We start from the raw sequence: 22,231 nt of genomic DNA on the forward strand, positions 1-22,231 counted from the left end.
CTTTGACAGGCAGGAGGCTCAGGGCCGCCCCCAGGGATGCAGAAGAAAACCAAGGAGGAATTTCTGCCGGGGAGAGGTTGGTTCCTGCCTGGAGACGTGATGGTGCAGAGAAGGCCTCATGCCGAAAGTGGCAAAGGAGCGCGGTGCCCCTTCAGAGAGGCTGGCGGACGCGAGAAGTGCCTAGAGTCGAAGGGCCCGAGGTCGAAGGAAGGATGCAGAGTTGGTTGAGAGCGGGTGGGGAGTGAAGGAAGCATAGGGAACCAAAGGGGGAGCTTGGGTTAGCTCTTGTGCAGGGGCTCTGTGGCGTCAGCACGGAGGATGAGTGTGGCGGAGAGAAACAACCTGGGCTAAATCCTCCCGGTGGTTTTCTCTCTTAATTTCCTAGTCTCAGAAGTTGTAGCTTCAGAGATGGATGGGTGAGGAGTAAGTTTTCGAAGGGCAGTCTAAGGGGGGACCAGTGGCAGGTTGTGGAGAGATTGGCCGCGTGGGTGGAGGCCCCGACATGGGCTAGTCGAAGGCTCCGGGGCCGCTGGTCAGGTTTTGGCCCCACGAAAGCCTTCATCCTTCCCTCCTCCCTGGCCGCCTTCCGAAGCACCAGCCCTGAGAAAGGGGCATTGCCGCTGAGCCAAGACAGAGGGGGCCGAGCCCAGGTGGGAGGCAGGATGGAGGGCGGAAGCCAAAGCTAAAGGGGCGGACACAGGGTGGTGTCTCGCGCTCCATAAAGGGGCCGTGGGGGCCGAGCTCTTCTCTGCGCAGGCACCGGCCACTGGCGGGGAACACGGCGCGATGTCCCTTCGCTGCCAGCAGAGCCCGGTGCTGGCGGGCAGCGCCACTTTGGCTGTCCTAGGTGTAGTGTTACTGTACTTTGGGGAGCCCTCCGGCTACGGGAAGTACACAGGGAGCCTGATGCCTACGGGTACCCGCCTGCCCGCCCGCGCCGCCTGGTTCCTGCAGGAGCTGCCCTCCTTCGTGGTACCGGCGGGGATCCTCGTCGGGCAGCCGCGCGCTCTCTTTGGCCCGCCTGCGACTGCCCTTCTGGGTCTCTTCTGCGCTCATTACTTCCACAGGTAGCGTTTCTCCGCTCTGGACGCACCGCGAGGCTCCGGGCGCGCACTGAGGACCGCTAGGGGCAGTGCTGGCGGCTGCTAGGGGCGGGGAGCCACCTGTCAGGGCCGGGGCTGCGGGCGGTACGCGAGCAAGCAGAGAGTGGAGAGGTGGTCGCGGGGGAGACGCCGCCTTCACTACCCCAGGCCCCGTGCGCATCTCAGTTCCGCTCCGAACTCTCTGGCTGCTTTGGGGAAGAAGGTGGAGTGAGGTGGGAAGAGAATGAGAAAGCTCAGGCTGGGCAGGGCTGTTGACCTGGATAGTTCTCTCTCCACCTCTTCAAGGTGCGGCGTCGCCTGTGGCATCCCTTCCCCCCACGCCTTCTCTTTCTTCCTTCACCTTTCCTGTGCAGGGTAGGGATGGGCTTGTTCAGGGATCTTGAGAGAGTCTAAGTGTTGGCACCTCTCGAAAGAAACTCGGCTCAGAGGGACTGATCACTTTAATCTGTGCTGGTCCAAGGAAGGAGGTGGGCAAAGCCGACCTGGACTTCAATGGTGAGAAAGAGAACTGATAGGAACCCACTGGCCAGAGACGGAGAGAGCCCCACTTCTCAGGCTCCACCAAAAAGGGACTGCCCTCACTACCAACTTCTCTACCTTTCCAATTCCCCTGGGATGGAAGTGTGACTGGGTCGAAGTTAACTTAGAGCCCAAATGTTCCAAATTAAAAATACCAAATTCAAGAGAACTTTGCCATCTGGTCTGAGAAAGAAAGGAAAGAAATCGAGGGCTTTTAGATTCAAATGACTGCCAACTCCCCAAAAAGGACACATAGGGAAGAGAAGAACACACGATTGAGTTGTCAGCATCCCCAATCAGTTAGCATCTAACGTCTCATCTAACCCCAAAAGTAAACTTGTGAGATATGCATTTATTATTCCTACTTTATAGACAAAGAAAATGAGGCTGAGTGAATTTAAGTGACTGAATGAAGATGATACAGCTAGTGCGTAGCTAGACTAAAATCTAAGCTTGTGAAACTTCATGGTTCAAACCCTTTTTAACATGTTAAGCAGGCATATACTCTATGCAAAGGAAAACAGGTCCATGGACAGAGAAAGGTTGCCAAATCAGGTCAAGAACTTGAAACAGAAGCACAGCCTTATACTTAGGTAGAGAATTTCTCGGATCCAAAGATCAAGGAAATCTAGATTAGAAATCAGGGTAAAGACTGTGTCTGGAAGCTGAAAGGCATAATTCCCTCTCTCTTATAAGGGAAAAGTGATGCCCTATTTCAGGAGAAGGAGGTGTTAGGGAAATTCCAACCTGTTTTTTCCTTATAATCTTTTATTATCCTCTGGATCATTTTTATTAATCAAGATTTAATATTTACGCAATCATAACTGAGTTTTCACTCTTTTTAAAAAGAGTATTGGCAAGCAATAAGTTTCAAGAAATACGGTTTCAGAAATGGGTGTCTTTTCCACAGATATTTACTAAAAGCCTGTTACCAACCATTTTATTTTACCCAGATTTAGATGTTTTAATCTGCACAGAAAGAAAGATGTTGGGCGCAGGAGATAAGAGACCAGCTTTTGACTTCAATGTTTTTGGAACAGACATTTGATAGAAAAATATGATTCTATCAGACGATTACTTTTTTTAAAATTTGTTTTTATGGTGACATTGGTTAACAAAATCCAGTAAGTTGCAGCTGTACACTTTAACAGTAAAGCATATATATATGCTTATACTGTGTGTTCAGACAATCACTTTCATCTTCAAATTTACTACTGTCTGTTAGTACCATAAACAATACTTTTATGCCATCATTTAATCTTAATGATTAGTGTTTTCTGAGAACCTTATTAACATAATTTTTAGACTTGTTTTTGAAACCAAAAGGCACTTTGCACAATAAATTATGACTGGCACATTAAAAAAACCAAGGTAATTACCCATAAAATGAATACTGACGTACTCTTCATCTTCTTCAGGAGTAAATTTAAAATATAAGTAAAGGATTTGAGTATCGATTCTGCCTGAGGGAAAATTGCCCACTGAAAATACAACTCTGATTTAGTTGTATTGAGGCATGAAGATGTGATGTTTGCTTATCTTTTCACTTGTGTGAACTCTTTCTTTGAAGCCACTGTAGTATTGGATCTGTTATCATTTTGAATACTTAGGAGATGTTCTGCTCTGTGCTAAATACTCTGTGAATTATTTACTGATCCTCATTTAAATCCGTTTAGATGGGCACAAGTATCACCCCCATTTTGCAAGTGGGAAACTGGGGCAAGCAAAGATCATGCAGTAACCCAGGGTTAAGACGCAGAGAATTTGAGTCTAGAATTCAGGCTCTTAGATAAACTATTTTATGACTAACTATTTAATACTTGTACTTGTTGCCTTGTCCTTGCTTTTAAAAACTATATTTAGGCTTAAGTTATATCTTTCTTTAAAAATTTTTCAAAAAATTAATTAATTTATTTTCTACGGTAGCACTGATTAACAAAATCCAATAAGTTACAGCTGTACACTTAAACAGTAAGGCATATATATATTTACGCTGTGTGTTCACCTCCCATACTTATAGTTCTTTCTGTCACCACATATTTAACCCCCTTTTCCCTGTCTATCTCCCTCCTCCTCCTTCACCCCCTATCCTCTGATAACCACTAGTCTATAGTCCATGTCCATAAGTCTCTGTTTGTTTATCCTATTCATTTGTTGCTTTTAGGTTTATATCCCACATATAAGTAATATCATATGATTTTCAACTTTTTCAGTCTGGCTTATTTCGCTTAGCATGATTGTCTCGAGGTCCATCCATGTTGTTGCAAATGGCTGTATTTCATTTCTTCTTATGAGTAATATTCCATTGTATATATGTATCACAGCTTCTTTAGTCGTTCATCTGTCGTAAGACACTTTGGTTGCTTCCATGTCCTGGCCACCGTGAATAATGCTGCTATGAACATCGTTGTGCAAATATCTTTATGGATATGATTTTTCAAGTCTTTGGGGTAAATACCCAGTAGAGGGATTGCTGGATCATATGGTAGACCAATTCTTAGTTTTTTGAGGAACTTCCATACTGTTTTCCATAGCGGCTGTACCAATTTGCAGTCCTACCAGCAGTGTATGAGGGTACCTTTTTCTCCACATCCTCTCCAACATTTGTTATTACTTGTCCTGTTGATTATAGCTACTCTAACAGATGTGAAATGGTATCTCATTGTGGTTTTGATTTGCATTTCCCTAATAGCTAGCAATATTGAGTGTCTTTTCATATATTTGTTGGCCATTTGTATGTCCTCTAGGGAGAAGTGTCTGTTCTGGTCCTCTGCCCATCTTTTTATTGGATCGTTTGTTTTTTTGTTGTTATTGAGTCGTATGAGTTCTTTGTGTATTTTGGATATTAGGCCCTTATCGGAGGCATTGCTTACAAATATATTTTCCCATTCAGATGGTTGTCTCTTTACCTTGTTGACAGTTTCTTTTGCTGAGCAGAAGCTTTTTGGTTTGATGTAGTCCCATTCATTTATTTTAGCTTTTACTTCCCTTGCTTTTGAGGTCAAATTCATAAAATCCTCTTTAAGTCTAAGGTCCTTGAGATTCATTCCTATGTTTTCTTCTATGCATTTTATTGTTTCGGGTTTTATAGTCAGGTCTTTAATCCATTTTGAATTAATTTTGGTGTGTGATGATAGACAACAGTCTAGTTTTATTCTTTTGCAGGTGTCTTTCCAGTTTTCCCAGCACCATTTATTGAAGAAGCTTTCCTTTCTCCACTGTATGTTTTTTGCTTTTTTGTTGAAAATTATTTGCCTGTATAAATATGAGTTTACTTCTGGACTCTCGATTCTGTTCCACTGGTCCGTGTGTTCTGTTTTGCTGCCAATACTGTGCTGCTTTGGTTACTGTCACTTTGTAGTGTAATTTGAAGTCAGGCAGAGTGATGCCTCCAGCCTCGTTCTTTTTTCTCAGGATGACTTTGGCAATTTGGGGTCTTTTGAGCTTCCTACAAATCTGATGATTTTTTGTTCTATTTCTTTAAAAAATGCCAATGGGCTTTTGATGGGGATTGCATTAAATCTGTATAATGTTTTAGATAATATGGTCATTTGATTCTTCCAATCTAAGAACACGGAATATCTTTCCATTTCTTTGTAACTTCTTTGATTTCTTTTAATAGGGTCTTATAGTTTTCATTATATAGGTCCTTCACTTGTTTAGTTAAATTTATTTCTAGGTATTTTATTCTTTTTGTTGCAGTTGCAAAAGGAATTATTTTTTCCACTTCTTTTTCTGACACTTCATTATTAAAGTAATAGGAATGCTATGGATTTTTGAACATTGATTTTGTATCCAGAGACTTTACTGTATTTATTGTTTCTAGTGGTGTTCTCTTGGAGTCTTTAGGTTTTTCTATATAGAAAATCATGTCATCTGCAAATAGTGACAGTCTGACATCTTTGTTTCCTATTTGGATGCCTTTTATATCTTTCTCTTGCCTGATTGCACTCGCTAGGATCTCCAATGTTATATTAAACAACAGTAGCGACAGTGGACAGCTTTTTCTTGTTCCTGATATTAGAGGGAAGGTTTTTAGTTTTTCACCATTAAGTATAATGTTGGCTAAGGATTTGTCATATATGGCCTTTATAGGTTAAGGTACTTTCCTTCTATACCAATTTTGTTAAGTGTTTTGATCATAAATGGATGGTGTATCTTGTCGAAGGCTTTTTCTACATCTATTGATATGATCATATGATTCTTATTTTTTAATTTGTTTATATGGTGTATCACATTAATCGATTTGTGTATGTTGAACCATCCCTGTGTCTCTAGGATGAAGCCCACTTGATCATGTTGTATAATCTTGTTACTATGTTGCTGTATTTGGTTCACTAGTATCTTATTTAGGATTTGTGCATCTGTGTTCATGAGAGATATTGGTCTGTAGTTTTCTTTTTTTGTGTTATCCTTACCAGGTTTTTGTATCAAGGTAATATTGGCCTCAAAATGAGTTAGTAAGTATTGCCTCCTCTTCGATTTTTTGGAAGAGTTTGAGAAGAATAGATATTAAATCTTTGAATGTTTGGTAGAATTCACTGATGAATCCATCTGGTCCTGGACTTTTCTTTTTTGGTAGGTTTTTGATGATTGTTTCAATATCCATACTGCTGATCGGTCTATTTAGATTTTCCAGATATTCTGATTCAGTCTAGGAAGGTTATATTTTTCTAAGTACTGGTCCATTTCTTCTAGGTTATTAAATTTGGTGTTCTATACTTTTTCGTAGTTTTCTTGTATGATCCTTTGTATTTCTGCAGTGTCTGTCATTATTTCCCCTCTTTCATCCCTGATTTTGTTTATTTGTGTCCTTTCTCTTTTTTCTCTAGTGAGTCTAGCCAGGAGTTTGTCAATTTTATTAACCTTCTCAAAAAACCAGCTCTTTGTTACATTTATTTTTTCTATCTTTTTTTTCGATTTCAATTATTTCTGCTCTAATTTTAATGATTTCTTTCCTTCTGCTGACTTTAGGCTTCATTTGTTCTTCTTTTTCTAGATTTTTAAGATGAAGAGTTCGGTTGTTTATTTGGGCTCATTCTTGTTTTTCTTTTTTGAGATTGGCCTGTAATGATTTGAACTTTCTTCTATTACTGCTTTTGCAGTGTCCCAAAAGTTTAGATATGTTGTACTATCATTATCATTAGTTTCTATGTATTTCTTGATCTCTCCTTCTATTTCTTCTCTGACCTAGTCTTTGTTCAGTAGCGTGTTGTTTAGTGTCCATGTATTTGTGGTTCTTCCTGTTTTCTTTTTACAGTTGATCTCTAATTTCAAAGCATTATGATCAGAGAATATGGTTGGTATGATTTCAACCCTCTTACATTTTTTGAGGCTATCTCTGTGTCCTAGTATGTGGTCAATCCTTGAAATGTTCCATGTGTACTAGAGAAGAATGTATAAGCAGCTATTTTGAGATGAAAGGCTCTGTAAATGTCAATTATGTCCAGTTGGTCTAATTGTGTCATTTAAGGATGTTATTTCCTTATTGATTTTCTGTTTGGATGATGTGTCCATATCTGACAGTCAGGTATTTAGGTCCCCTACTAAATAGTGTTTTGGTCTTTTACTCTCTTTAGTACTGTTAGTAATTGCTTTATATTTTTGGGGGCTCCCTGATTGGGAGCATAGATATTAATAAGTGTTATATCTTCTTGGTGTATGATTCCCTTTATCATTATTAAGTGTCCCTCACTATTTTTCTTTACCTTTTTTATTTTGAAGTCTATTTCATCCGATATTAGTACGGCTACTCTCACTTTTTTCTGAATGCCATTTGCTTGAAATATCATTTTCCACCGTTTCGCTTTGAGTCTACATTTGTCTCTGGAACTGGGATGTGTCTCCTGGAGACAGCATATGGTTGGGTTTTGTTTTTTGATCCAATCTGCAACTGTGTGCCTTTTTATTGGTGAGTTCAGTCCATTTACATTTAGGGCGATTATTGAAATATGAGGTTTTCCTATAGTCATTTTATCTTTTACTTTCTGGTAGCTTGATGTTTCCAATGCTTCCTTGTCCACGTGTTTCTGTTTTTTGATTTTTGTGTGTGTGTGTGTGTGTGTTTTGTGGATTCTCCCTCTGGTCCTTCTTGTTTTATATTGCATACTCTGGTTCTGAATCTTTGGTGTGTGGTTACCATTACGAATATGTAGAGGATTGTTATATATATAGTACTCTATTTTCTTCTACATGTGCCTTATTTTCATTCTCCTTTGCGAACCTGGATCTTTGAATCCTTCCCTTTTTAGTCATTGTTGTCTCAATTTGTTTCTATGTATGCTAAACGTTCATTACTATCTCGCTATAGCAAATCTGTTGTTATTGTTTAAGTTTATAATGCCTTGTTCGTAATAAGGGTTACACTCCTCTGCTTCTATCTGCCTGCTAGTTGCCTTACTCATAGTTATGTATTTTCTTGTCATTTTGTTTTAGGTGAGCTGACCCCTTTCAGTATTTCCTGTAACGCAGACCTCCTAGTGGAGAATCCCCTCAATTTTTGTATGTCTGGAAAGGTCTTTATTTCTCCTTCAAATCTAAAGGAGAGCTTTGCTGCATACCTTATTCTGGGCTGGTAGTTCCTTTCATTTAATAGTTTGAATATTTGATTCCACTCCTTTCTGGCTTGTAAGATTTGTGCTTAGAAGTCTGATGATAATCTAATGGCTTTTCCTTTATAGGCTACTGTCTTCTTTTCCCTGGCTACCCTGAGAATTCTTTCATTGTTGTTGATTTTTGATAATTTTAATATGATGTGTGTTGGAGAAGGCCTTTTTGGGTTGAGATAATTGGGTATTCTGTTGACTTCAATTCTAAGCTCCAGCTCATTTCTTAGATTTAGGAAAACCTCATCAACTATTTGTCTAAAAATGCTTTCTAATCCCTGTTCCTTTTCCTCTCCTTCGAGAATGCCCATTATTCTTATGTTTCCTCTCCTGATAGTATCAGCTAGTTCTTGAATTTCTTTCATTATTTTTCTTTCTTGGTTTCTCTCTTCTTCCTTCTGATTTATTTGTAGATTTCTGTCTTCGATATCACTGATCCTTTCTAAGCTTGCTATTTCATTTTTCATATCTTTCAGTGTGTTTTTCATCTCTATTTCCTAAGCTTGCTATTTCATTTTTCATATCTTTCATTGTGTTTTTCATCTCCAGAAGTTCTTTAGGTTCTTTTTGATGGTTTTAATTTCTTTTGGATTTCATTGAGTTTTTTCAGATATACCATCCTGAATTCTCTGTCATTTAGGTTGCATATTTCTGTGTTTAAGCTTATTTTCTGGAGATTTTTCTCTCTTTTTTTTCTAAGCTGCCTTGTCACCTTGGTTGTTTATGGTGTTTAATGGACTATTTCTCCACCTGGGCATTAATGGAAGTGTATTCTGCCTTTTTTCCAGGAAGATTTATTATATAAAGGTCTCTCTTTAGCCTGTTGCTAAGAAGGCATTTTTCTTTTGGTTTCTAGGGGGTGGGGTCTAAGCCTATTGGATCCCTGCTTTATATAAAGTCTTAAAAATATCTCTTTTTTTCTTATATTCAATCATGTCACCACCCTCAGTCACAGTCCCTCTCACTGTTAGTAATAGTTTTGGTAACATTTGCTTAGATTCTCCTGGGACTCTGTGGTATTCGGTCTTGGAGGATATCTGGGTTGGGGCATGGGGGCTGTGGCTCAGCCTCGTGTTTTGCAGCTGTGGCTGGTGACAATCAACTGTTGCTTCTCTGCCATCCCCACTTCTCTGCTTTCTGCCCTGATCCCTGGGCACTGCCACTGCATGGAGGTTATAGCTCTCTCAGGCAGGGCTGTTCAGGAAACCTCGGCCACACCTTCTCCCCTCCCCTTCCTCCTGCAGGGAGCTCTGGCTGTGAGAGGCAGCTTCTTTGTTTCTCCCAGTCTACCACCTGACTCCCGAGGTTCTGACCTGTGGTAGCTTTTATTCGCAGATCCCTCGCTCAGACATGCTTGTATGTTGGTTGGGTGTTTTTGTTAAGTTTTAGATGATGTTCAGATTATTGTTGTTTCAAGGGTTTCAAGGGGAGAGCTGGATACAGCTCTCACTCTGCCATGTTTCTACCCCCTTGACTCTTTTTATAATTGGCAATTTGTACTTTTTAACCCTTTGCACCTTTTCATGCATCCCCCCAACTCCCCTTCCACTTGGCAACCATCAGTTTGTTCTCTGTATCTCTGCGCTTGTTTTTGTTTTGTTTTTTCATTTATTTTGTTTTTTAGATTCCACATATAAGTGAAATTGTATGGCATTTATCTTTCTCTGTCTGATTTATTTCATTTAGCGTAATACTCTCTAGGTCCATCCATGTTGTTGCAAATAGTAAGATTTCATTTTTTATAGCTGAGTAATATTCCATTGTATATATGTACCACAACTTCTTTATCCAATCATCTATTGATGGGCACTTAAACTGCTTCCATACTTTCGCTGTGGTAAATAGCATTGCGGTGAACATAGGGGTGCATATATCTTTTTGAATTAGTGTTTTGGTTTTCTTTGGATAAATACTCAGAAGTAAAATTGCTGGCTCATAAGGTAGATCTATTTTTACTTTTTTGAGGAGCCTCTAAATTGTTTCTCACAGCAAGTTGTACCAATTTGCAGTCCCACCAACTGTGCCTGAGGGTTCCCTTTTCTCCTTATCCTGTCTAACACTTGTTGTTTGATGATAGCCATTCTGATAGGTGTGAGGTGATATCTTGTTGTGGTTTTCATTTGCATTTCCCTGATTGTTAGTGATGGTGAACATCTTTTCACATGTCTGTTGATCCTCTGTATATCCTCTTTGGAGAAATGTTTATTCAGGTCCTCTGCTTGTCTTTTAATTGGATTGTTTGTCTTTTTGGTGTTAAGTTGTATGATTTCCTTATTTATTTTAGATATTAACCCCTTATCAGCTGTATCATTGGCAAACATCTATTCCCATTCAGTAGGTTGTCTTTTCATTTTGTTTCCTTTGCTATGCAAAAAAACTTTTAGTTTGATGTAGTCCTTTTCATTTATTTTTTCTTTTGTTTCCCTTGTCTGAGAAGTCATATTCAAAAAATATTGCTAGGGGCAATGTCAAAGAGTTCACTGCCTATGTTTTCTTCTAGGATTTTTGTGGTTTCTGATCTTACATGTAAGTCCTTAATCCATTTTGAGTTCGTTCTTGTATATGGTGTAAGAAGATGGTCCAGTTTCATTTTTTGCATGTATTTGCCCACTTTTCCCAACACCATTTATTAAAGAGGCTATTTTTTATCTCATTGTATATTCTGGCCTCTTTTGTCATAGATTAATTGACCATATAGGCGTAGGTTTATTTCTAGGCTCTCTAATTTGTTCCACTGGCGTATGTTTCTGTTTTTATGCCAGTATCATGCTGTTTTTATTACTTTGGCCTTGTAGTATATTTTGATAGCAGGTAGCATGATACTGACAACTTTGTTATTTTTTCTCAATACTGCTTTGGCTATTCAGGGTCTTTTGTAGTTCCACATAAATTATAGGATTATTTGCTCTAGTTCTGTGAAAATGCCACAGAATTTTAATAGGGATTGCATTGAATCTGGCAAAGAAAATAGACGTATAAGGCTAGGAAGCACAGAGAGTCCCAAATAAGATGAACTCAAAGAGGTCCACACCAAGACGCATTATAATTAAAATGGCAAAGGTTAAAGATATGGAGAGAATCTTACAAGTAGCAAGAGAAAAGCAGTGAGTTATCTACCAGGGAGCTCCCATAAGATTGTTAGCTGATTTCTCAACGGAAACTTTGCAGGCCAGAAGAGATTGGCACAAAATATTCAAAGTGAGAAAAAGCAAGGACCTATAACCAAGACTACTCTATGCAGGCTATCATTTAAAATCAAAGGAGAGATGAAGAGTTTCTCAGACAAGAAAAAGCTAAAGGACTCCATTACCACCAAGCCAGTGTTACAAGAAATGTTAAAAGGACTTCTTTAAGAAGAAGAAAAGAATCTAAAATATGAATAATAAAATAACACTAACTACATACCTATTAATAATTACTCTAAATGTAGATGAATTAGATGCTATAATCAAAAGACATAGGGTGGCTAAATGGAGAAGAAAACAAGACTCATGCATATGCCGCATACAGGAGACTCACTTCAGATGGAAAAACACATATAGACTGAAAGTAAAGGGATGGAAAAAGATATTTCTTGCAATTGGCAATAGAAATAAAAAGCTGGGGTCGTAGTACTTATATTCAGACAAAATAGACTTTAAAACAAAGGCTTTAAAACAAGAGACAAAGAAGGACATTTCATATACAATAGCCAAGATATGGAAGCAACCTAAGTGTCCATTGATAGGAAACTGGATAAAGAAGATGTGGTACATATATATACAATGGATTATTACTCTGCATAAAAAAGAACTAAATCTTACTATTTACAACAACATGGATGGACCTAGTGGATATTATGCTAAGTGAAATAAGTTAGACAGAGAAAGACAAATATCACATAAGTTCACTTATATGTGGAATCTAAAAAACAAAACATGAACAATTAAAACAGAAACCCATAGATACAGAGAAAAAGCTAATGGTTGTCAGATGTGAGAAGGGTTAGGGGCTGGGTGAAAAAGGTGACCCTTCAGATTAAGAAGTACAAATTGGCAGTTACAAAATAGTCCTTGAGATATAAAGTACAGCATAGGGAATATAGTCAATAGTATTGGAATTACTATGTTTGGTTCCAAGTGGTACTAGGCTTATTAAAGGATCACTTTGTAAGTTATATAAGTGTCTTGCTGTACACCTGAAACTAATATAATATTGTATGTCAACTGCAATTGAAAAAAAAAAGAGCAGTATATCTTTATTTCTTGCAGCCCTTTGTCTTTCTTGGATACAACCCCTGCTGATTTCACAGCCAGATGTTGTGCCTCTTTCTGGCTTTGGTGCTCAGAACTGGAGAACCTAGTCTGGGGCTCAGACCCCTCACTCCTCAGGGAGAATCTCCACAGCCAAGATATCCCTCCCAATGGGACCTGCCTGTTTCATATCTCAACCCCTTCTACCAGTCTTATTGTGGGTTCTAATTTATATCTTTCGTTATAGGACTTCTGTTCAGCTAGTCTTCAGGTGGTTCTCAGATACAGTTCTATAATTTAGTTGTAATTTCAATGTGATCATGGGAGGAGGCAAGCACAGAATTTACCTATTCCACCATCTTGAATGGAAGTCAAGGCTTTTCTTCTGCCTAATTGTCTAAAATTTTATAATAAATATTTTTATACATTATCATAGGTCATTTGTAAATATCATTTTAATGGCTCCTTGTGATTTCATCTCATGTAAAAATAATAATTTGCCAATCCATAAAATTATAATTGGACATTTAATTTCCCTCTTTTTTTGGTTGGGGTGGAGAGGAGGAGCTAGGTTGAATAAATCTGTGATGCACATTTTTGCACCTAAATTATTTTCAGAAGTTAGGACTATATTCTTAGTCAGGATTCTCAGAAGTAGCTCAAAGTCAATGAGCCTTTCTGCTTTGAGGCTTTAGGAGTCATGTGGCTTGGTGATGAGGGTACGTTAAGGAAAAAGCATCAGGCTGCCGTGATTTTAACCTGTCTTGTTCATATCTATGACACAGAGAATAAGATGGGAGGGTGAAGGGGTCAAGTGTAGCTTAGAGTCTTGCAAAATGTCCCCTGGGGACTGTTCAGAACAGGAATATGTCCTGTTGGATAGAAGTTAAAACTCTTTGCACTTTTCTCCATTCAAGGGTGACACACTAGAATTTAAGTTCCAGAAGGGAAAAGGATTCTTGTCTCATTTTTTTTTTTATGGCTGTGTCCTCAGTGTACAGAAAAGTGCTCATACATAACTGATTGGTACTCACTAAAATTTATTGAATGCATGAATGATCTCTACTTCTGACATCAGTACAGGCAATTAGAATTGTGGGAGAGCTAGCAATTACTTAGGAATCATTGCTGAGATTGCATGGCTATGTCAATTCACATAATTCCCTTCCCTTTGGAATCTATTGTTGTGGATGTTTGGATAGTTTAGCCACATGAAAATGACTGCTGTGTAAGCATATCGCCTAATCCCACTGCCAAGATTCTTTGAAGTTTATTATCTCACCTCCTGTTGACCTTGACTATAGTCCTGGAATGATCCTTTGTCCATACTCTTCAATTATCTTAATTTTTCTAAGAATCTTTGGTATCCCACGCAATGGTTATCACATCACCTATACCTATAGCAGCTGATGTGAATTCAAGACTTGGATGTGACCTTAGCATATGAATGAAAAATAGAAAGAAATCTCTTTTCACAAAAAGGTGACTTATTGTAAAAAGTTGCCGGGCAGCATGACCTTCCATAATGCACATCCAGAAGCAGGGTGGAATATACATATTAGAATCTGTTTGGATTTATAGAGCTCTTTCTTGAAGTTTAGATGCTGAAACAGATGACATTTTCTAATTAGCCAAATATAATGATGGCTTCAGTAAAATACCTTTTGCTTTATTAGTCAGTTCATTTTTCCAGTAATATGAATTCTTCCCCATTCTTCAAGACTAAGATCAGGCACCACTTTCCCCAAGAAGTCCTTCTCCATAAATCCAGATGTGATGCTGTTCCTTGGGCTTTCATAGCAGCCAGTGTGGCTTTCCACAAGGTACTTCACACACTAGATCATAATTACCTGTTTTAAGGAAACATCCTCATCTGTCCCACCTCCTTATTTTACAGAAGCAAAGCACCAGAAAGTTTGGTCAATTAGAGGTAAAGACGGGACTGGAACTTGAGTGTCCTGATGTGCTCTGCCAGCATTTCTCTAATCTCATCAGAGGTGCATATGTCTCAAATATTCAGAAGTAATCAAACATCACAAAGAAAATTACTCATGGGCTGAGAATCAGGGTGATGATTAATGCCTACACTGGAAATCATCTAGACTAATCTCTCCTCTTACAAATTAAGAGGAAAGCCCAGGCAGGGTGAGCCGCATTCTTCTGGTCACTTAATCATATGTTAAGGATATTAATGAGGTATAATTTGGGTCATTTAAGATTAAGTGAAAGGTTCTTTAGAATGGGGTCAGCAAACTTCTTCTGTAAAAAGCCAAATAGTGACAATTTTAGGCTTTGCAGCCATGTAGTCTTTGTTCTAACTACTAAAATCTGCTGTCATAGTATGAAAGCAGCCACAGACAATATGTAAACACATGATGGTGGTTGTGTTCCAATAAAACTTTGTTTATAAAAACAGGTAGTGGATTGTGTTTGGCTGGTGGGCCATAGTTTGCCAGCCACTCCTTAAGAAAACCATAAGCGATACTGCTTTATATTCAGTGCCTTGGTAATTCTATAATAAAATTTTGTTAAATTCTATAGCAAAGCAGTGGGCATGTTTTAGAAGATTTCTGCTACATATAAGTAAGAATTTGGTATAAACATATTTCTTTTTGAGAATTTGTGGGTTCCAAGTTCTTTATTTGAACCTTGTGAGAAATAGTAGTCTTGGAATTTATATTATAAATGAGAGTTTATATTATAAATTACTCATGGGCTGAGAATCAGGGTGATGATTAATGACTACACTGGAAATCATCTAGACGAATCTCTCCTCTTACAGATTAAGAGGAAAGCCCAGGCAGGGTGAGCCGCATTCTTCTGGTGACTTAATCATATGTTAAGGATATTAATGAGGTATAATAATTTTATATTATAAAATGACATCATAAGCACGTCTGAAAAGTATAGAGCTATGTTTGCCAAAAATGTAAACCTACTTTAGAGATCTTGACCATTTCACTTTTACCACATTGAAGGAAGGATCAACTTTTTGCTCATTTTAAATCTAACTTAGTGTCACTTAAAAAGAACCAACAAGGTAAGAAGACAGTCAGGCAAATTGGCATGAACCATAGGCCTTTCCCAGTGATGCCTGTTCTGAAAAGACAGCAGAACGAGAGAAGGGCTGAGCTAGACCTTTGAAAGCTTATGCTTTCAAATTTACCAATCAGGTAATTCACTTCTTCCTTGAGAAGGAATGAATGAGGGACAGTGGCCAGGCCAAGTGGGATGCTCCAATGAAGGGCCTTCAGCAAGCAGGAGAGGGGCATAAATGTATTCTTTACTAGAGAGAGTGCAAACGTTGTCTACCTGTCGATTTTGGTCAGAGCCTGGCAACTTGGTTCTGGCTACTCCCTGTCCTGCTTTCTGACCCCCTGCTATGTATGGCAACAGGGATATCAAAGTCTAGACTCAAGTTATTTAAAAAGTTTCTATGCTCAATCCAAGAGCCTCTAATTATAGTCAGCTCTGCATCGGAGCTCTAAATTTTCAAACCCTCTAAACTGGAGCTAAAGTGTACTTTGCCTTCCATTTGGTAATAAGGGAAGGGGAAACCAATATTTATTCAGCTCTGGGTGTTCCAGGAATTATGTTATGTCTTTTACATTGGTTATTTCGTTTTGTCCTTGAGACGATTGCTATTATTAATCCTATTTCACAAGTGGCTAAAATCTGATTGCTGTGATTGTGGGAGTGAGTGGGAATGATGGGCAAGCTGGTCCTCAAAAGATGGTCTATTCCCAGATTTGTAGGTGGGAATGAAATATTCAGTTAGGAAAAGGGGCCCATTGGTGATCTATGACTGAAAATTGCTCTCCATATACTCTGTTTTGGAATATTGCTCTTCTTTTTAATTTCCAAATATCTCTTGTGTCTATGCCGTAATATACAATTCTACTCTCCAAGCCTTAAATTAGGCTCTGTGCCGTATTCAAAATTCTTTCATTATACTTGCTCTGTGTTGTCAAGGCTGATCCTACAAGTTACTGTGAAGAAAATATGGCAGTTTGCTTTTGATGTTTTTCCTATATTACCATGAAATATCCCAAGATCCATTTCTGTTTACAGTTTCTGTTTTTCTCTCTTGCCCCTGTCTACCATCTTTTAATACATGGTCTCACTTCAGTCTTTCAGTGAATGTTCATTACTTGCCCAAAGTTACATATCTGATAAGCACATCTAAATACTAGAGTATTGGGTCCCTTGTTTTCTTATTATTGAGTTTTGAAAGTTCTTCATATAGTCTGGATACAAGTCTTTTACTATATATATGCTTTGCAAATATTTTCTTTCAGTCTATGTGGCAGTGTCTTTTGAGAAGCAGAATTTTAAAGTTTGATGAAGTCCAATTTTTCTATTTGTTTTTGTGCTTTTAGTGTCCTATCTAAGAAATCTATGCCTAATATAAGGTCATATGGGTTTTCTCTTATGTTTCCTTATAGAAGATTTATAGTTTTATGTTTTACAATTATGTCTGTGATTCATTTCTAGTTAATTTTTGTATAGGGTTAGAAGTATGAATCAGAGTTCTTTTTTTTTTTTTGCATATGGATATCCAATCATTCCAGTACAATTTGTTGAAAGTACTTATCTTTCTCTAATGAATTACTCCTGCACCTTATGACGTGAACAGATATTTCACCCAAGAAAACATATAAATGGCAAATAAGAACATGAAGATTCTCAGCATCATTAATCATTAGAGAAATGCCAATTGAACTACAATGGGAGAGCACTATATATCCACCAGAATGGCCAACATTAAAAAGACTGACCATACCAAGTGTTGGTGAGGAGGTAAAAGAACTAGAACTCTTATACATTGTTGATGAAAATGTAAAATTGTGACCACTTTGGAAAATATTTTGAATAGTCTCTTAAAGAGTTAAACATAAACCTACCATATGACCTCGCCATTTTATTGATAGCTATTTTCCCAAGAAAAATAAAGGCACATGTCCACACAAAGACTTGTATACAATAGCTTTATTCGTCGTAACCAAAAAACTGGAAACAACCCAAATGTCTATCCATAGGTGAATGAGTAAACAAACTGTGATGTAACCATGTAATAGAATACTACTTACCAATAAAAATGAAAGAACTATTGATGCATTCTACCACATGTATGAGGTTGAAAATAATTATTCTGAGTAAAAAAAAAGCCAAGCAAAAAAGAGTATATGTTTTATCCTTCCATTTATATAAAATTCTATAACATCCAAACTAATTTATGGTACAAAGAGTACATCAATGGTTTTCTGGGGAAAAAGGGACAGAAGGGTGTGATAACAAAGGGTATAAATAAACTTTTGGGGGTGATGTATATGTTCTTTATTTTGATATCATAATGTTTTCAATATTATCAAATTTTATACTTCAACTATACTTCAACAGTTGATTGTTAATTATATCTCAATAAAAGTTAAAAAAACTAGTCAGGCCTGCGAGAAAATTGTATGCGTGGCCCTGTGTCACTGACAGTTATTCAAACTTTCTGTGATGCTAATCTAACCATGTTTAGCAATGGCCGAAAAACTGTTCACTTTTTTTGGCCCAGAAATTGCACTTGGGGGAAATAGTCAAGGTAAATAATCCCAAAGAAATAAATCAATTTACACAAAGTTGTAGTGTTTCTATTCACAACTGTGAAACACTGGAATTTACTTAAATGCTCTATAATTGAGGGCTGGTTGTAATTAATGTGGGTGAATATCATGTATACTTAAAAATATTAGCCTCTTGGACTACCTCTGTGATGGAAATAAGTATATAAGTCATTTGATGAAAAAAAGCACATAGAGAGTATACTCTGAATAAATTCACACCAATATGTATGAATTAATATCGGTAATGGAATATAAAGTAATGTAAACAGCTGATACTTTACATTTGTAGTTTTTCTTGTAATATTTTGAAAGTGTTTAATGTTTTAATTCCCACTATACTTAATAGAAGAAGTAATACTGATAGTACAAGACTTTAAGATGTACTTTGTAAACTGAGCATGTAATTAAATGTCAATAGAGATTGACACAACCTTACAAATAGGCACTGCTTTGAGAGTTTTCCTTTGATGGAAAAGTCATTATTCCTGTGTAAGATCTCCCCCACTAAGCCACTGCAACATCACTAACTTCCGAAATTGTCACCTTTTATATTGATCCTTTGAGTTAAGATGTTGAAGATCTCTTAAAATGCAATCATGTTACCTGGTAAAGTGTTGAGACATAAATATTCTTTTAGTAGGTGTAGAATCCATGGGGATGCCACCTCTCTTATTTTTGGATGGTGATTTATGTCTTCTCCCTTCTTTCCTGATCTGTCTAGCTAGAAATTTATCAATTTTATTGATCTTCTCAAGGATCCAGATTTGGTTTCATTCTCTATTGATTTTTCTATTTCCTATTTAATTTTTTTCTGCTTTGATTTATTATTTCCTTCCTTCTGCTTACTTTGGTTTTGATTTTCTCTCTCTCTTTTTTTTTGAGGTACAAGCTGATGTTATAGATTGAGACCTTCTCCTTTTTCTAATAGAGGCATTTTATTGCTATGAATTTCACCCTAAATTCTAGTTTATGGCACTTCAAAAATTCTAATATGTTGTTTTCATTTTAATTCATTTAAAATATTTTAATTTCTCTTTTGATAGCTTCTCTAATCTATGGGTTATTTGGAAGAGTGCTATTTAGTTTCCAAATGTTTAGGGATTTTCCAGGTATTTTCCATTATTCATTTCTAATTTAATTCCATTGTAGACTGAGAACATACTTTGTATGACTTATGTTCTTTTAAATGTATGGAATTAAAACTTGTTTTATGGCCCAGAACTTAGTCTAGGTAAATGTTCTCTGTAAACTTGAAAAGAATGTATATTCTGCTGTGATGAGGAGTGTGCTAAAAATGTCCAATGGTTAATTTGATTGATAGTGCTTTTCAAATCATCTATGGCTTGAAGATTTTCTGCCTACTTGTTTTTATCACTTATTGAGAGAGGAGTATTGATATATCTGATTAAAATTGTGGAATTGCCTATTTCTCCTTAGTTCTATCAGCTTTTGCCTCATTATTTTGAATATTTGTTTTTAGGTATATAAGCATTTAGGATTATTAAGGCCTTGAGGAATTGATCATTTTATCATAATGAAACAATCCTCTTTATTATGGTAATTTCTCTACTCCGAAATCTACTTTTGTCTGATAGTTATATAGTTACTATAGCTTTCTTTTTACTAGGGTCAACATGGTATATATTTTAGCATTTTACTATTAATCTCTTCTGTCTTTAAATTTAATGTGTCTTTCTTGAAGGCAGCATATAGTTGAATCTTGCTTTTTGATCAACTCTGACAATCTGCTTTTTAATTGAGGGTGTTAGAATGTTTATATCTAATGAGATTATTTATATAGTTTGGTTTCAATCTATCATATTACTATTTGTTTCTATTTTTCCTTTGGTTGTTTGTTCCCATTTCCTTTCTATCTTCCATCTTCGGATTGAGTGTTATTGCATTTTACATCTTTTGTTGGCTTATTAGCTATAACTCTTTTGTTAGTTTCACTTAGAGTTTTATAGAATGTATATTAAATCTATCACAGTCTACCTTCAAGTGATATCATACCACTTCATGTATAGTATAGGAATATGAAGTAATATGCTTCCATTTATCCCCTCTCGACCTTTATGTTCTTGTTATTATTTGTTTTACTTATACACATGCTATAAAAAGCTTCAACGTATTGCTAGTATTTTTGTTTAAACAGTCCATTATCTTTTAAAGAGATTTAAGTGATTAAAAACTCATGTATTCACCATGTAGTTGCCATTTCTGATGCCCTTCACTTTTAGGAGTTAATCCCTGTTTCTATCTGGTATATATTTTTTCTTTTGCCTGAAGAACTTCACTTTTTTTAGAACACTTCTTTCGGATTTTGCGTATCTCAAAGTGTCTTAATATCTCCTTTGTTTTTAAAGTATATAATCCCAGACTATAGCCTTCCAGATTGACAGCTGCTTCCTTTCAGTACTTTAAAGATGTTGCTCCACTGCCACCTTGTTTACATTGCTTCCGACAAGAAATCTGTCCTCCTTTTCTTCGTTCCTCTGTACATGTGTCTTTTTATCTCTCGATACTTTAAATATTTTTTCCTTATTGCTGGTTTTGAGCAGTTTGATTCATTATATTCCTTGGTGTAGTTTTCTTCATATTTCTTTATCTTTAAACTTCTTGAATATGTGGGTTTAAGGTTTTCATCAGATTTGGGCGATTTTTGTACATTAGCCTTGATTCCTCCCTTCTTTCTTCTATTGTTTATCGTCAGGGACTTAAATTATGTATTTATGAAGCCCATGTGTATATGAAGCTGTCCCATAGCTCACTGATGCTCTTTTCGTTTCTTCAGATTTTTTTTCTGTGTATTTTGTTTTAGATAGCTTCTATTGCTATGTTTTCAAGTTTATTATCTTTTTTCTGCAATATCTTATATATTGTGAATCTCATCTGGAGTATTTTCTTCTCAAAACATTGTAGTTTTTATCTCTAAAAGTTTGATTTTGGTCTTTTTGCTAGCTTCTATATCTCTACTTAATTTTAGAAACGTATGGAAGGCAGTTATAATAGCTGTTTTTACTGACTGCTGATATTAACGTCTGTGTCATTTCTGTGTCAGTTTTGATTGATTATTATTCTCATTATGGGCAGTGCTTTTCTGCTTCTTTTTATTCCTGGTAATCTTTGATTGGATGGTCAGAAATTGTACCTTGTTGGCTGTTGGATTTTTTTTTTTTTATTTCTATAAGTATTCTTGAGCTTTGTTCTGGAATACAGTTAAGTTTCTTGAAAATAATTTGATCCGTTCGGGTCTTGATCTGATTTGTTAGGTGGTTTCAGAAGAGTGCTAGTGCGAAGGCTAATTAATCCCCTTCTTTGAGATGAGGCCTTTCTCAGTACCCTACCCAATGCCCGATGTGTTACAAGTTGTTCTATCTGTCTGGTGGGAACGGACTCTATTCTTGGCCATGTGTGAGCACTGGGCACTGTTCATTTTAGTCCTTTTGGGTGATCATTTTCTCACATAAGAGCATTAAGTAATACTTTGATGAATACTTGAAGAGGACCTTCTGTAGGTCTCTATGCATCTCCCTCCTCTTCAGTACTCTGTCCTGAGAATTCTAGATGTTTTAATCTATTGGAATCTCAGTTCTGTTTCCTCAATTCAGAAAATCGTCTAGCTTCTGTCTGGGACTCCTCCCATGAAAAGGGAAATTCTCTCAAAACACTAAGGTAGGTCATTTATAAGACTTATATTTTTTAAATTGTCAGGGATCCTTGTCTTTCATTGCTTGATGTCTAATGTTTGTAAATCATTATTTCATGTAATTTTTCTTGTTGTTCTGTATTTTTGTTTTTCAGACTGGAGGGTAAATCCAGTCCCTATTATTTTATCTTGACTGGAAGCAGAAGTCCCTTCAATCGGTTTTAGCATTCATCTTTCCTATTTTGACCATCTGCAATACTGGTTGATTTGCTGGTTTACGTAGCCTCTGCTTGTACTCAATGTTATGCCTAAGCTCATTTATATGTGTTTCTAAACTTGCCACCAATTCTTTCAGTGTGTCACTGTCTTAGTCAGCTCAGGCTGTTATAACAAAATATTGTAAACTGTGTGGCTTGTCAACAATTTCTCAGACTTCTGGAGGCTGGAAGTCTGAAATCATGGTGCCAGCAAGGTCTGGTTCTGGCAAGGTACCTCTTCTAGGTTGCATATG

The 22,231-nt window shown here is 37.1% G+C and overlaps 1 protein-coding gene across 1 annotated transcript in view; it reads left to right on the forward strand.

Annotated features, from left to right (window-relative positions):
• Nucleotides 1-753: 753 nt before the first annotated feature.
• Nucleotides 754-22,231, forward strand: part of SRD5A2 (steroid 5 alpha-reductase 2) — a 53,676-nt gene continuing 32,198 nt past the window's right edge. Inside the window, exon 1 of the mRNA XM_039887475.1 lies at nt 754-1,067. Coding sequence (XP_039743409.1) covers nt 787-1,067 — 281 coding nt within the window. The 5' untranslated portion in view covers nt 754-786. The remainder of the gene's footprint in view (nt 1,068-22,231) is intronic.

This window comes from Pteropus medius, unplaced genomic scaffold, assembly GCF_902729225.1.
Source record: "Pteropus medius unplaced genomic scaffold, Ma_sr-lr_union100, whole genome shotgun sequence".
Lineage (NCBI taxonomy): Eukaryota > Metazoa > Chordata > Mammalia > Chiroptera > Pteropodidae > Pteropus > Pteropus medius.